The sequence below is a fragment of the Trichoderma evansii genome, assembly GCF_050947405.1.
Source record: "Trichoderma evansii strain SZMC 28006 chromosome Unknown GGI43scaffold_3, whole genome shotgun sequence".
In the NCBI taxonomy this organism is placed as follows: Eukaryota; Fungi; Ascomycota; class Sordariomycetes; order Hypocreales; family Hypocreaceae; genus Trichoderma; species Trichoderma evansii.
Window position 1 is genome coordinate 49,111 of NW_028145203.1, and position 10,792 is coordinate 59,902.

A 10,792-nucleotide genomic window follows, 5' to 3' on the forward strand; every position below is an offset into this window, starting at 1 on the left:
TTATATATAATATATAATATATAATTTAAAAATTTTTATAATAAAATATATAAAATAGTAAATTTATTTAAATATAAAATATTAAATTTAATAACTCTTTTTTATTAATTATTTATATTTGCATGTTTATTAAAAAGGATTTAGCACTTAAGAATAATAATTATCTTGCCTCAGTCAACGTGACTGGCCCCTTTGCGGCTTAGCGTGTTTAAGTAGCTTGGTGGAGGGGTACTACCAGCATGACGGAGTGTGCTGCGACGTAAGTCGGATAGGTACCTAATTGCTTCTTTGGTGATTCTAAACCACCAAGCAAACACTGACGATACCAACCACAACCTCCAAACCAATCGGCGTCCTTTCTGAGAGCTCCCGCCGACCACAAACCATTATCGTCTTCTTCAACTACTGCGACCTTCTTCGCTCTCTCAGGCGCTGAGCCCTTCAACTCGCTGCTTAAAAAGGTCCAGTTCTTACCATCAGCTACAATGCCTACAACTACCGCGGAAACACTCTCGCTGGTCACGAGAAACGTCTCCGTCGCTCCGCTAGTCCTCCTTTCCGCGGTCGACCATTACAACCGAACAGTACAGAACAAGACCAAGAGACGGGTTGTCGGCGTTCTTCTTGGTCAAAACGATGGAAAGAACGTGAGAGTGTCAAACAGCTTTGCAGGTACGTCGTAGACTGCGGAAGGAATCTATAGGGATTCTGCAGCCTAGAGAGGGTGCACTTTCTAACAGCTTACTTTCGTTCAGTTCCCTTTGAGGAGGATGAAAAGGACCCCTCAGTGTGGTTCCTGGACCACAACTACGTCGAGTCGATGAATGACATGTTTAAGAAAGTGAATGCGCGCGAGAAGCTGGTGGGCTGGTACCATACTGGACCCAAGCTTCGTGCTTCTGATCTTGAGATCAACGAGCTCTTCAAACGATACACACCCAACCCTTTACTAGTCATCATTGATGTTCAACCGAAGGAATCCGGCGTCCCTACTGATGCGTATTTTGCGGTCGAGGAAATCAAGGATGTAAGTCGTTCATATTCTAGCATCTTGAGCAAGAGAGCCGAGCTGATTCTCCCCCTTCCTGTATAGGATGGAACTACCACCTCTCGAACATTTGTCCACACGCCTTCGATCATCGAGGCTGAGGAGGCCGAGGAGATTGGTGTCGAGCACCTACTAAGGGATATTCGCGACGTTGCCGTGGGCACTCTGTCCACGCGCGTGACCAACCAGCTCCAGTCACTTCAAGGGCTGCACCTCCGATTACGAGACATCGGAGCCTACCTCCAGAAAGTTCTCGATGGCCAACTCCCGGTCAACCATGCGATCCTCGGAAACCTACAAGACGTCTTCAACCTTCTCCCCAATCTATCCACACCCGATGATGACAGCAAATTGGGAAGCCACGAACTATCACATGCCATGAGCATCAAGACCAACGACCAGCTGATGGCCATCTATCTGAGCAGTCTGATACGTGCCATTACGGCATTCCACGATCTAATAGAGAACAAGATCCAAAACCGACAGCAACAAGACGAGAAGGAGACTAAGAAAGAGGAGTCTAATACTAAGGATGAGAAGAAGGATGGCACCACCGCCAACGCGAACGGAGAAGCCAAGGAAGGCAGTGAGAAAGAGAAGCCCAAGAAGAAATAATAAAAGGGACAGCGAACATGGGGCCGCCTCAGAATGAAGGCGTATGAGTGTTTAGAGTAATAAAGTGAAATAGTGGTTTCTATATGTTGACGATGGCAAACCACCAAGCCAAAAAATCAACTGAAATAGATATTTTGCATTTCCATCTGCTTCTTAGTCGTGACAGCTGTATTATAGGTGTACTAGAGGCCCCCGATTATGACAGCCAACTCTTCTTTTGTTATATATCTGTCCTCAACATAGCCTCTCGGAGTTCCTCTCCATTTCTCGGCCAACAAGCATGCGAGAAGGTGCTTACAACAAGGAAAATCCTCCTGCAGTCCCAGCCGAGCATCCAATCCCAGACTGCCAAATGCACCAGAGGATATACCAGACTCCTGGAGCTGCTCAATACTGCTCGTCACATCGTAATTAGAATATGCATCCAGAGCGAAAGCACCACAGTTGCAGCTCCACGCATCAAGATGCACTGCGTATGATTTCGACGCCTGCGCAATGTGTCGCCACTTGCCCCGGGATGCAGTCGAAGCAGCAGAGTGGACACTGTATATCCATATCTGATCTTTAATGAAGCTCGTTCCTTGCTGGCTGGCGATGTCTCGACCTGTATGCTGACCTTGTACAGGTTTGGCTTCGCTATCCTGAGGAGCGTGACTTGTGTGAGAAGTCGCGGTTTGCGACGAGCTGACTACAACGAGACGGGTGACCAGCCCGCGATCCAGCAGGTCTAGGGCTGGCAAAAGAAGACTCGGGAAAATGACATGGAGAGTCAGTAACTGCTGACGCCAATTTGACTCGTCGCCTGTCGACTCTCCAGCAGTAGGAGGAGGATATGACGGAATAAGAGCCGTGTATAACTGATGATGAGATGGGAGACGATTCTCACTCATCGTTATTGTGGAATTTGCGAGTATGGCGACTCTCTACTGAGTCTTGTTATGTGCGGCATCGGTAAAGTGATGTTAATAGCATCTGGCCATAGGTGCTTGGCTTTGATAATGTGAAAATGAGAATCGCGATTGGATGTATATAAGATATGTTATGTGGCCGAGCTTAGATCCAGTTAAAGTGCACATTAGCCCGTTTTAGGCACTAATAAGTCACAATTCACAATAAACATTTCTATTCGCCATAAATCCAACCGTATATACTTGGATATACTTCGTCGACAATTGGTACAAGATAAATAATAAGCACATATTTTTTTTTATCTATTTCCTCTATACTACTACAAAGTATATACTGTTTATATACTAGTACCTTTAACCCTGCGCAATTACAAAAAAGAGTCGTACCATTATTTTAAACCCACTCCTTGGGCTCCTTCAAAACATCCACCAGCCTCTGCTCCCGGCTCTTGGGCTCTGGCTCATACATGTACTTCCAGCTTGCCGTCAAAGGCAGGCTCATGAGAATACTCTCCACTCGTGATCCGGGCGTGTTCAAACCAAAGGCGGTTCCTCGGTCGTGAACTAGGTTGAACTCGACATACTTGCCTCTGCGAATCTGCTGCCACATCTTCTCCTTTTCATCAAAGGGCATGTCCTTTCGCTTCTCTATAATGGGGACGTATGATGGCAGGAAAGATTTTAGGCAGTCCTGGATGAATGCAAAGGTGTTTTCCTGGTCACGCTCTCCCTCATCCAGGTCGTCAAAGAAGATGCCGCCCACACCTCGGCACTCGCCGCGGTGCTTGTTGTAAAAGTACTTGTCGCACCACTTCTTGAATCGAGGATAGTAAGTCTTATCGTGGTTATCGCACGCGGCCTTGATCGTCTTGTGGAAGTGGATAGCGTCCTCGTCGAAGAGGTATGAGGGCGTCAAGTCGCTGCCGCCGCCAAACCACCAGGCCTGTGATGTGCCATCGGGATTGGCCGTCTCAAAGTACCGGTAGTTCAGGTGCACGGTTGGGGCCATGGGGTTGGACGGATGAAGCACCATGCTCAGGCCAGCGGCGAAGAATTCCAAAGACTCGACGTTGGGATCGAGATTCTTGTGGTTTTCTCGCATCTTTGCAATGGCCGGCTTGGGCAGCGATCCGTAAACAACGCTGACACCGACACCGGCCTTTTCGAATACGTTACCCTCCTGCAGCACGCAAGTTATGCCGCCGCCGCCATTCGGCCGTGTCCACTCATCCTTGCGGAACTTCTTTCCGTCGATGCGCTCGAGTTCTTTGACAATGATTTGCTGCTGCTCCTTGATGAATTTCTCCATCCGCAGGCGCATCGGAGATTCGTCGGTGATGGTGGCCTCTCTCTTCTTCTGCTCATCTTTCTCGGCAAGAGATGAGACATCAAGCTTAGCAGACTCTGCCGTTGACTAGAAGAAAAAGAGAGATGTAAGTCGGAGAAGCTTCAACTGTCCACTATTTATGACTTACCAAGCTATATGCCAAAGGAGCAGTGATGCCAATAGCGGCCGCTGCAAGCCAAATGGCTGCCGAGGAAGAAGCTCCGAAGCTGGCGGGAGACCGGCGAGCACCTGAAGAAGAAGATGCCCATCGGTTGAAAGCCAATTGGCTTCTCAGAGGCCGTGCTGAGCGCAGGCCGGCCTGGGTGACCACTCGCTGAACATGGCGCGAAGCCGCCGCGGGCGTAGCCATGGCGGGGTGAAGATGCAGATGGAGAGATGAGATGAGAGCAATTGAGGAAGACAGAAGAGACAGAGACAAGGTGGGCGCAGCCCGGTTTTAATAGTAGAACCCGGGCGCGACGAGAGAATAAGCCGGAGAAGAGATTTTTTGGTTTTTCTTCTTGTCGTCGTCTCGTCTTTCTCGTCCAATTCAATTGGACAATTGGCCCCTCCACTGATCGAGCCACCGACTTCCCGGTGGCGTGTTCAGTAGTTGATATCTTCCCACATAGTAGGCCATGGCTGGCTAAAGCTGGTGGTTGTCGGCACAAGCTCGGCTCGGGATTCAACTTGGGACCTTGATAGCGCTGTGGTTAGCGTAGCGGTAGCGGACCTGTAGCATCGCAGGAGGTGGTAGCTATGCCGTGAGAATGCGCAAAGTGGCTTGTGCGCTATGAAGTCATTGTTGTCTACTTGCACAATTCCCAGGCGCAAAACGAAACATCGATGTCTATCTTATCAGTATATCATAAGATGGAACTTCACATGATACCACGTATGTATGTAAATCTATCCAAGTACCAGTCTCAGCATCCATTTCTATGTGGTATGTAGGTAGTACATGAGTTACTAGCAGCTTGCAAGTGCTCCATACAGAGAAGCAGAATTAATATTCCACGTTATGTAAGTATGCAGCGCTTGATAAGCTTCCAGAGATTACACACAGGCCCTTGTTTAATGGATTTAGTATTCCGCAGAGCCGGATTACGGATGCCCTGGTGCTCCCCCTTGCAGATGAAAGCGAATACGGCAGCGAAGTGAGAGTCCGGCCGGTCAGCCTTACAAGTACTACCTGAGGTACGGAGCAGCATAGCTCAGCTGCGAGAGCGCTATCTAATCGCTAGGACAGTACCAGGTACCAGTGACAGCGGCAGCTTGCACGGCAGCATTCCGGGGTACAAGGGACTTTGTAGAGCGACTGACTGACTGACTGACTGACTTGGCTTCCCTGGTGATTGTGATTGATTGCTGAGCACAGCACCAAGGATCCGGACAGGCTGATCATGTGGTCTCTGAGCACCCTGCCGCACGCGGGTACCTGCCCCGGGGGGTCCCGTGTTATGCATGTACAATGACTGAACCCCCCTTTTCTCTTGTTTTATTGCAAACAGCCGTACCCGGTCTGTACCGCAGTACTAACGCCGCAAGTCACGGGCAGTGATTCACACACCGCATTCCCGCATCAAGCTGGCGCCACCGCCCCGCGCCACCCAATGCGTGCTGCTGATGGCGAGCGTCACTGCCTCCTCTGCCTAGAGCTCGCTGTACTGTTCTATGCTATTCTGCCTACCGCCCTCTTTGCGTGTGTCATCCAGTCATCAGCCGCCCCCCGGAAGTCACTGGGTCACTCCCGCGACCGACACCCCTCTCCTCCACTTCGTCACCACAAAGAGGCTCGCCCTACTTCTACCGGCTGCATCATCGCTGCATCCCTTGTTTCCTTCTTTTTCCCCCTTTCATCATCTCTCCGCCAAAACTCAGACTTGGACTGCGTTTTCAAAGACAACTACAACTTCGCGCGCCAACACTGTACATCACATCACCTAAATCTACTGCGATCTCGTCATCGACAGCTCCCCTAACACCATCTCAACCTCAACATCTTCAACCGTCAAGATGCGCAGCAAGTTTAAGGACGAGCACCCCTTCGAGAAGCGCAAGGCTGAGGCCGAGCGCATTCGCCAGAAGTATTCCGACCGTATTCCTGTAAGTTTATAGCTTCGTGGTCGCTCTATGCTCTACTCTCTACCTCGCTTCATCATCGTCGTCTTGCCCTTGTCTCGGCTAGGCATGCACGCATCCGTATATACTTTGTGGCTGCCTAACATCGTTACCATCACCATCACCATCACCATCAGCAATACACTTCATCCGCATTTCCCATCTCTCAAGCTCGATGGCTAATACTCTCTGCCGCAACAGGTTATCTGCGAGAAAGTCGAAAAGAGCGACATCGCTACGATCGATAAGAAGAAGTATCTGGTCCCCGCCGACCTGACAGTAGGCCAGTTTGTCTACGTCATCCGCAAGAGGATCAAGCTTTCTCCCGAGAAGGCCATCTTCATTTTCGTAGATGAGGTCTTACCCCCTACTGCTGCTCTCATGAGCAGCATCTACGAAGAGCACAAGGACGAGGACGGGTACGTACTTTACTCTTTATCCCATCCCACACACTCCAAAACCCCGACCCAACCGACATAATCTTGGGTGATCCTCAACAGAGCAGGAGGCTAACTTTAACTTTTTTTTGTAGCTTTCTATACATCACCTACTCCGGCGAGAATACCTTTGGTACCGCATAAACACCGAGGCGATACAGGGAACTTTCCAAGCCGAATATGGCTGATGCAGGCGTTTTGGTAGTTGGGCTTTTACTCTTTTTCCGTTAGGGGATATCGGGAGCTTTGTTATATTGCGGATACTTTTTTATTGAACAGAAGAGCCGAGATGAAATAGATGCCTTGGGCACCTCATCTCTGTGCTGCCTTTGTCACAAGCCTTGACTTTGGAGGGAAATGATTTCTGGCACGGCGAAGGAGGCTTCAGCCAGTGACATGTGCACGTTTGCGGCTATACATTTTTTATTGTTTCAGCCCTCCTGCGTGTGACTGCTGCTTCTACTCTTGCCCTCACGCCTATGGTTATGCTTGTTTTCTGTCTCTTAGTTTGACAGCGAAACAGAGATTAATAACAGCCTTTTGTCTCTCAAAGACGTCAAGTTTTAATTATCTACTTTTCTCTCAATAAGTGAAGAAGGGGCTTAGAATTGTAATGAGACATTATTATTTATTCATATGTATAAACGAGCATAAGATATCGTTTGTAGTGGTATATACGTCCAATCGAAACACATCAATCCCGTGGTAGATGGCTTGCTTCCTTTCCTTCATTAATAGTTATCATCAAAAACATCCAAAACTAAATTAAGAAACCGAGTCGAAAAAAGAAAAATCAAACTTTCTCGATGTGAGATTCGAGAATTCCATCATACTGGTTCAAAACCTTCTCGTCGATGGATTCGTGGAACACGTCCACCTTTGTGGAAGCAAAGTTGCGCGCGCTAATCTTCTTCTCGAAGAGCACGTCGATTTCAGCAAAAGTTCGGCCGCGGGGCTCGGGGATACGGAAGTAGGTGTAAATGATGCAGCAGAAGCAGATTCCTCCCTGTGAAATTAAATACGTGGTCAGTCAAACACTCTTGTACGCGACTGGGACAAATTCTTACCCAAAAGAATCCGGTATAGTTGCTCCAGTTCCAGGCGGTGGGGTTCAGCATGTATGGCGTCAGAACGTTGGTAATTATGCCCACGATGTTGCTGCACGAGAGGTTAGTAATCTGGCTATACGATATAGATGAATACCTGGACTTACTAGAGATTGCGAGCAAGGACAACAGTCTTAATCTGCAGCCGACGGGATGGAAGCTCGCCGACGAGAGAGTAGCAGACAGTGCCGACGGTGAGCTGGTAGAAGAGAGCCCAGATAACCATGATGCTACCGGTGGCGAGGGAACCTTGTCTCCTGTGAGACTCGGGCACCAAGCCCAAGAAGCCGAGGATGAAGAGCATGCTGCAGAGGCCACAGAGACCATACAGATACAGGGTGCGGCGTCCGACACCCATAGCCATCAGGCCCCATGCGCCGAAGACGCCCACCATGTTGATGGCGTACTGGCCTAATGCAAACGAGTAAGAGTCGTGGTCAGACAGGCCGGCTTGCTTAAGGAAGTAGGTGGAGTAGTTGGAGAAGGCATTTCCACTGAGATTCTGGATGGCCCAGACCATGCAGACAACCTCTGTGCGGCGCAAGTCTACTCCCTTGAAGCAGTCCCAGTAGGAGGCGCCAGCTGTGACCTTCTCCTCCAAAGCAGTCGTGTGGACCATCATGGCCACCGTCTCGTCGGCGTCAAAGTCGGTCTCGCGGTTCAAGCTGGTCAGGCGGAGCAGGGAGTGCTTGGCCTCCTGGGCCTTGCCTCGGCGAACAAGCCACCAGGGGGATTCCGGAGCGAAGTAGATGGCGATGAAGAGAGGGAGCGGCCACATCCACTGAAGACCATAGGGGATGCGGTACGCCCACTGGTCGTCGCGCTTCAGCATGGCAAAGATGACTCCGATACCAATCTCCTGGCCAAGACCCCAGCAGAAGTTGACATAGGTGGTGAGGTAACCTCGCAGGGCGACGGGGCAGACTTCGGAGGCGTAGGTGACGGTGAGGGTCTGGAAGATACCCCAGGGGATACCGCACAGGATCTCGGCGACGAGCAGGGCCTTGACATTGGGCGCGGTGAAGAAGATGGCTGTGAAGGCGGCGATCATGACGAGGCAGGCCATGACGGTTTTCCTGTAGCCGAATCTCTCGGAGACAAAACCGTTGATGAAGAGACCAATGATTTCGCCAACAGCAGCGCCCTGTTATGGACCAGAATGTTAGCCCGGCTATGGTCGAGATATTGGGGAAGTTTATATATATATATATATATATATATATATATAATGGAGGTATAGATTTCGGGATCAACTCACGTTACTCAAGCCTGATTGCCATCTGGCCGGTACTTGATATGTGCCGTCTGGAAACAGCTCGCCGTATTTCTGATTGAACTGATCGAACGCATCTAACAACTTGTTAGTAATTATACAGAGATATTAGACCCTCGAGGGGAGACTTACAGAAATTGTTGACCAAGCTGATATCGTAGCCCTCCATGACAATGCAGGTAGAGATGATCATGCTCCATGCAATGGCCTTGGGATACAGCCTGATACCTTGCAGAAGCGTCATCTGCTGCTCTTTGGCAGCGGCCGCTCTGGCGTGCTCGATGACGGTACGATCCCTTTTTGAGAAGTCTTCATCGCCATCGACATCGACGACGCCGCCGGTGGTGGCATCTTTGGACACTTGAATGTCGCCATCATGGAGGTGAGGCGAGATTTCCTTTTCAGAAGCCATGGTGTGTTGTGAATAAGAGGGTCGTGATATAAGCAGACAACGTTACAAGAACATAGGATGGCCTGATGTATCAACACTCTTCACAGCAACAGAGTATGTTGAAGAGTGAGGAGAGAGACAGAGACAAGAGGAAAAAACAAGGATCGAGAAGAGAGGGTGGGTGGGATAACAGACCACCATATATAGGTGAATGTAGAAGCGGAGTAGGCACGATGCTTGGAGATGAGATGCTTGCTCGAAGCGATGCCGGGGGGTGATTTTAAATAAGCCGAGCCCTAGTACCTGTATGGTATTGGACGTCTTTGTGCTCCGTCGATCCAATGACGCCCGCCTGTTGTTCTGGAGCCGTCGATGGAGGAGGAGGTGGTGGGTTTTTTTTCCCGGGACACAATAGCAACTAGATATGCAGCTAGGGTCAAAAACCGAAAAAGGTAGCACTTTAGGATTCTCGCCGTCTGACGCCTTGTCAAATGCCGGCTTTTGTCTAATGCAAGGCTTTTGCAGAAAGCAACAGTCTGTTGAAAACAAGGAGAGAGGAAGAAAAGATTTCTTTAGCTCGCCATACTCCAAAAACCACCACTTCTCGTCGTCTCTCCTACCCCCAACCAGAGAGGGGACATGGTCAGTTAGCAGGGAACTAGTGATAAATGCAAAGCCGGGAGTGGCTCGTGGCGGCGGAGAAGCCCGCTTAAGCTGCTAAAAAGCCAAGGTCTAGCCTTGGCCTAGCAAGTAGAAAGTCTGCAAACAGAACCGTAATAATGGGGCAATTGAATTGGAGAATTTCTGATGGGAGGAATATGCCCCTGGTTTGCTCGGCCTAGGCAACTAGGGAAAGGCAAAATTTTTCTCTCTCCCCTGGTCGCAAAGGGCCTGCCACCGCCACTTTGGAGATTCTGGAACTGCGATTTTATGTAGCAGCTCTTATCAGCGCTATGGAGCAGTTGCATAACGGCATAGAGAGCGAGGTGTTTTGGCCTTGGGTTGCTACGCAGACGAACAAGACAATGTAATATCTCTCTAGTTTGTACAAAGTGTACTCTGTAGTATTGGATAGCCCATAAGTGAGGGCGTCTGTAAGCAGGTTCCCCTCTTGGGGCGTTTGTCTTCGTTGGTTAGAATAATAATTATCCGTCAATCACATGAACATGTTGGTCGAGAGCAATAGTAAATAGATGTACAAGTAGGCCATCTCTATAATACGCCGTAAAGGAAAGACACGCCGGAGCTGAGGTGCTGGCTCGTCGCCCAGGGCCATCTACAGCCACCAGCCAATGGCAGGCACCGTGATTCTACAAAGCAGGCAACTTGTCGTCATTTGGGGAGACGGAAACCCCACGGGGAAGGATCGCGATGCGGGGGAGACGAGACGCTAGATCGCAGCCCTTCAGCCCCATATGCTTATTCGAATCTGGCATGCTGGGGATTGACGTGCGCTTTCGTCTCGCTCGCAGCGCTGCGGCTCGTTTGGCGATGGCCAGGCCATCCGACATTTTTGGTGTCGTGGGCCACAGAAAAAGGGAGTTTGGTCCACTGGCTTTTCGGCGG

General features: G+C 49.7%; 5 protein-coding genes across 5 annotated transcripts; 2 read left to right on the forward strand and 3 right to left on the reverse strand.

Moving 5' to 3' along the window:
• Positions 1 to 344: 344 nt before the first annotated feature.
• On the forward strand, positions 345 to 1,754 carry GGI43DRAFT_232803 (proteasome regulatory particle lid subunit RPN8). The gene is made up of 3 exons (XM_083200545.1): positions 345 to 672; positions 756 to 1,027; positions 1,094 to 1,754. Exons 1-3 carry the CDS (start codon positions 486 to 488, stop codon positions 1,661 to 1,663), a joined length of 1,029 nt encoding a protein of 342 aa, XP_083063730.1. The 5' UTR covers positions 345 to 485; the 3' UTR covers positions 1,664 to 1,754.
• On the reverse strand, positions 1,755 to 2,742 carry GGI43DRAFT_232800 (uncharacterized protein). The gene has a single exon (XM_083200544.1). The coding sequence runs from the start codon at positions 2,551 to 2,553 to the stop codon at positions 1,846 to 1,848; it is 708 nt and encodes a 235-aa protein (XP_083063731.1). The 5' UTR covers positions 2,554 to 2,742; the 3' UTR covers positions 1,755 to 1,845.
• Positions 2,743 to 2,965: 223 nt separating this feature from the next.
• Positions 2,966 to 4,268, reverse strand: GGI43DRAFT_380127 (coproporphyrinogen oxidase; the record flags this gene model as incomplete). Its single annotated transcript, XM_083202937.1, has 2 exons — positions 2,966 to 3,985; positions 4,047 to 4,268. 2 exons carry the CDS (start codon positions 4,266 to 4,268, stop codon positions 2,966 to 2,968), a joined length of 1,242 nt encoding a protein of 413 aa, XP_083063732.1.
• Positions 4,269 to 5,630: 1,362 nt separating this feature from the next.
• Positions 5,631 to 7,023, forward strand: GGI43DRAFT_395163 (ubiquitin-like protein ATG8). Its single transcript, XM_083204846.1, has 3 exons — positions 5,631 to 6,004; positions 6,221 to 6,438; positions 6,552 to 7,023. Exons 1-3 carry the CDS (start codon positions 5,915 to 5,917, stop codon positions 6,598 to 6,600), a joined length of 357 nt encoding a protein of 118 aa, XP_083063733.1. The 5' UTR covers positions 5,631 to 5,914; the 3' UTR covers positions 6,601 to 7,023.
• Positions 6,565 to 9,448, reverse strand: GGI43DRAFT_232841 (uncharacterized protein). The gene is made up of 5 exons (XM_083200546.1): positions 8,968 to 9,448; positions 8,821 to 8,912; positions 7,670 to 8,706; positions 7,524 to 7,614; positions 6,565 to 7,462 (listed from the first exon to the last, which is right to left on the reverse strand). Exons 1-5 carry the CDS (start codon positions 9,245 to 9,247, stop codon positions 7,250 to 7,252), a joined length of 1,713 nt encoding a protein of 570 aa, XP_083063734.1. The 5' UTR covers positions 9,248 to 9,448; the 3' UTR covers positions 6,565 to 7,249.
• Positions 9,449 to 10,792: the final 1,344 nt, after the last annotated feature.

Excerpts from the sequence above, each read along its gene's own strand:
- GGI43DRAFT_232803 (XM_083200545.1), top strand. The coding sequence starts at position 486 with ATGCCTACAACTACCGCGGAAACACTCTCGCTGGTCACGAGAAACGTC. Across the intron at positions 673-755 it reads AGTGTCAAACAGCTTTGCAG|TTCCCTTTGAGGAGGATGAA; the intron begins GTACGTCGTAGA and ends ACTTTCGTTCAG. Across the intron at positions 1,028-1,093 it reads CGGTCGAGGAAATCAAGGAT|GATGGAACTACCACCTCTCG; the intron begins GTAAGTCGTTCA and ends CTTCCTGTATAG.
- GGI43DRAFT_232841 (XM_083200546.1), bottom strand. The coding sequence starts at position 9,247 with ATGGCTTCTGAAAAGGAAATCTCGCCTCACCTCCATGATGGCGACATT. Across the intron at positions 8,707-8,820 it reads GGCAATCAGGCTTGAGTAAC|GGCGCTGCTGTTGGCGAAAT; the intron begins GTGAGTTGATCC and ends GGTCCATAACAG. Across the intron at positions 7,463-7,523 it reads ACTATACCGGATTCTTTTGG|GGAGGAATCTGCTTCTGCTG; the intron begins GTAAGAATTTGT and ends TTAATTTCACAG.
- GGI43DRAFT_395163 (XM_083204846.1), top strand. The coding sequence starts at position 5,915 with ATGCGCAGCAAGTTTAAGGACGAGCACCCCTTCGAGAAGCGCAAGGCT. Across the intron at positions 6,005-6,220 it reads AGTATTCCGACCGTATTCCT|GTTATCTGCGAGAAAGTCGA; the intron begins GTAAGTTTATAG and ends CTGCCGCAACAG. Across the intron at positions 6,439-6,551 it reads GAGCACAAGGACGAGGACGG|CTTTCTATACATCACCTACT; the intron begins GTACGTACTTTA and ends TTTTTTTTGTAG.
- GGI43DRAFT_232800 (XM_083200544.1), bottom strand. The coding sequence starts at position 2,553 with ATGAGTGAGAATCGTCTCCCATCTCATCATCAGTTATACACGGCTCTT.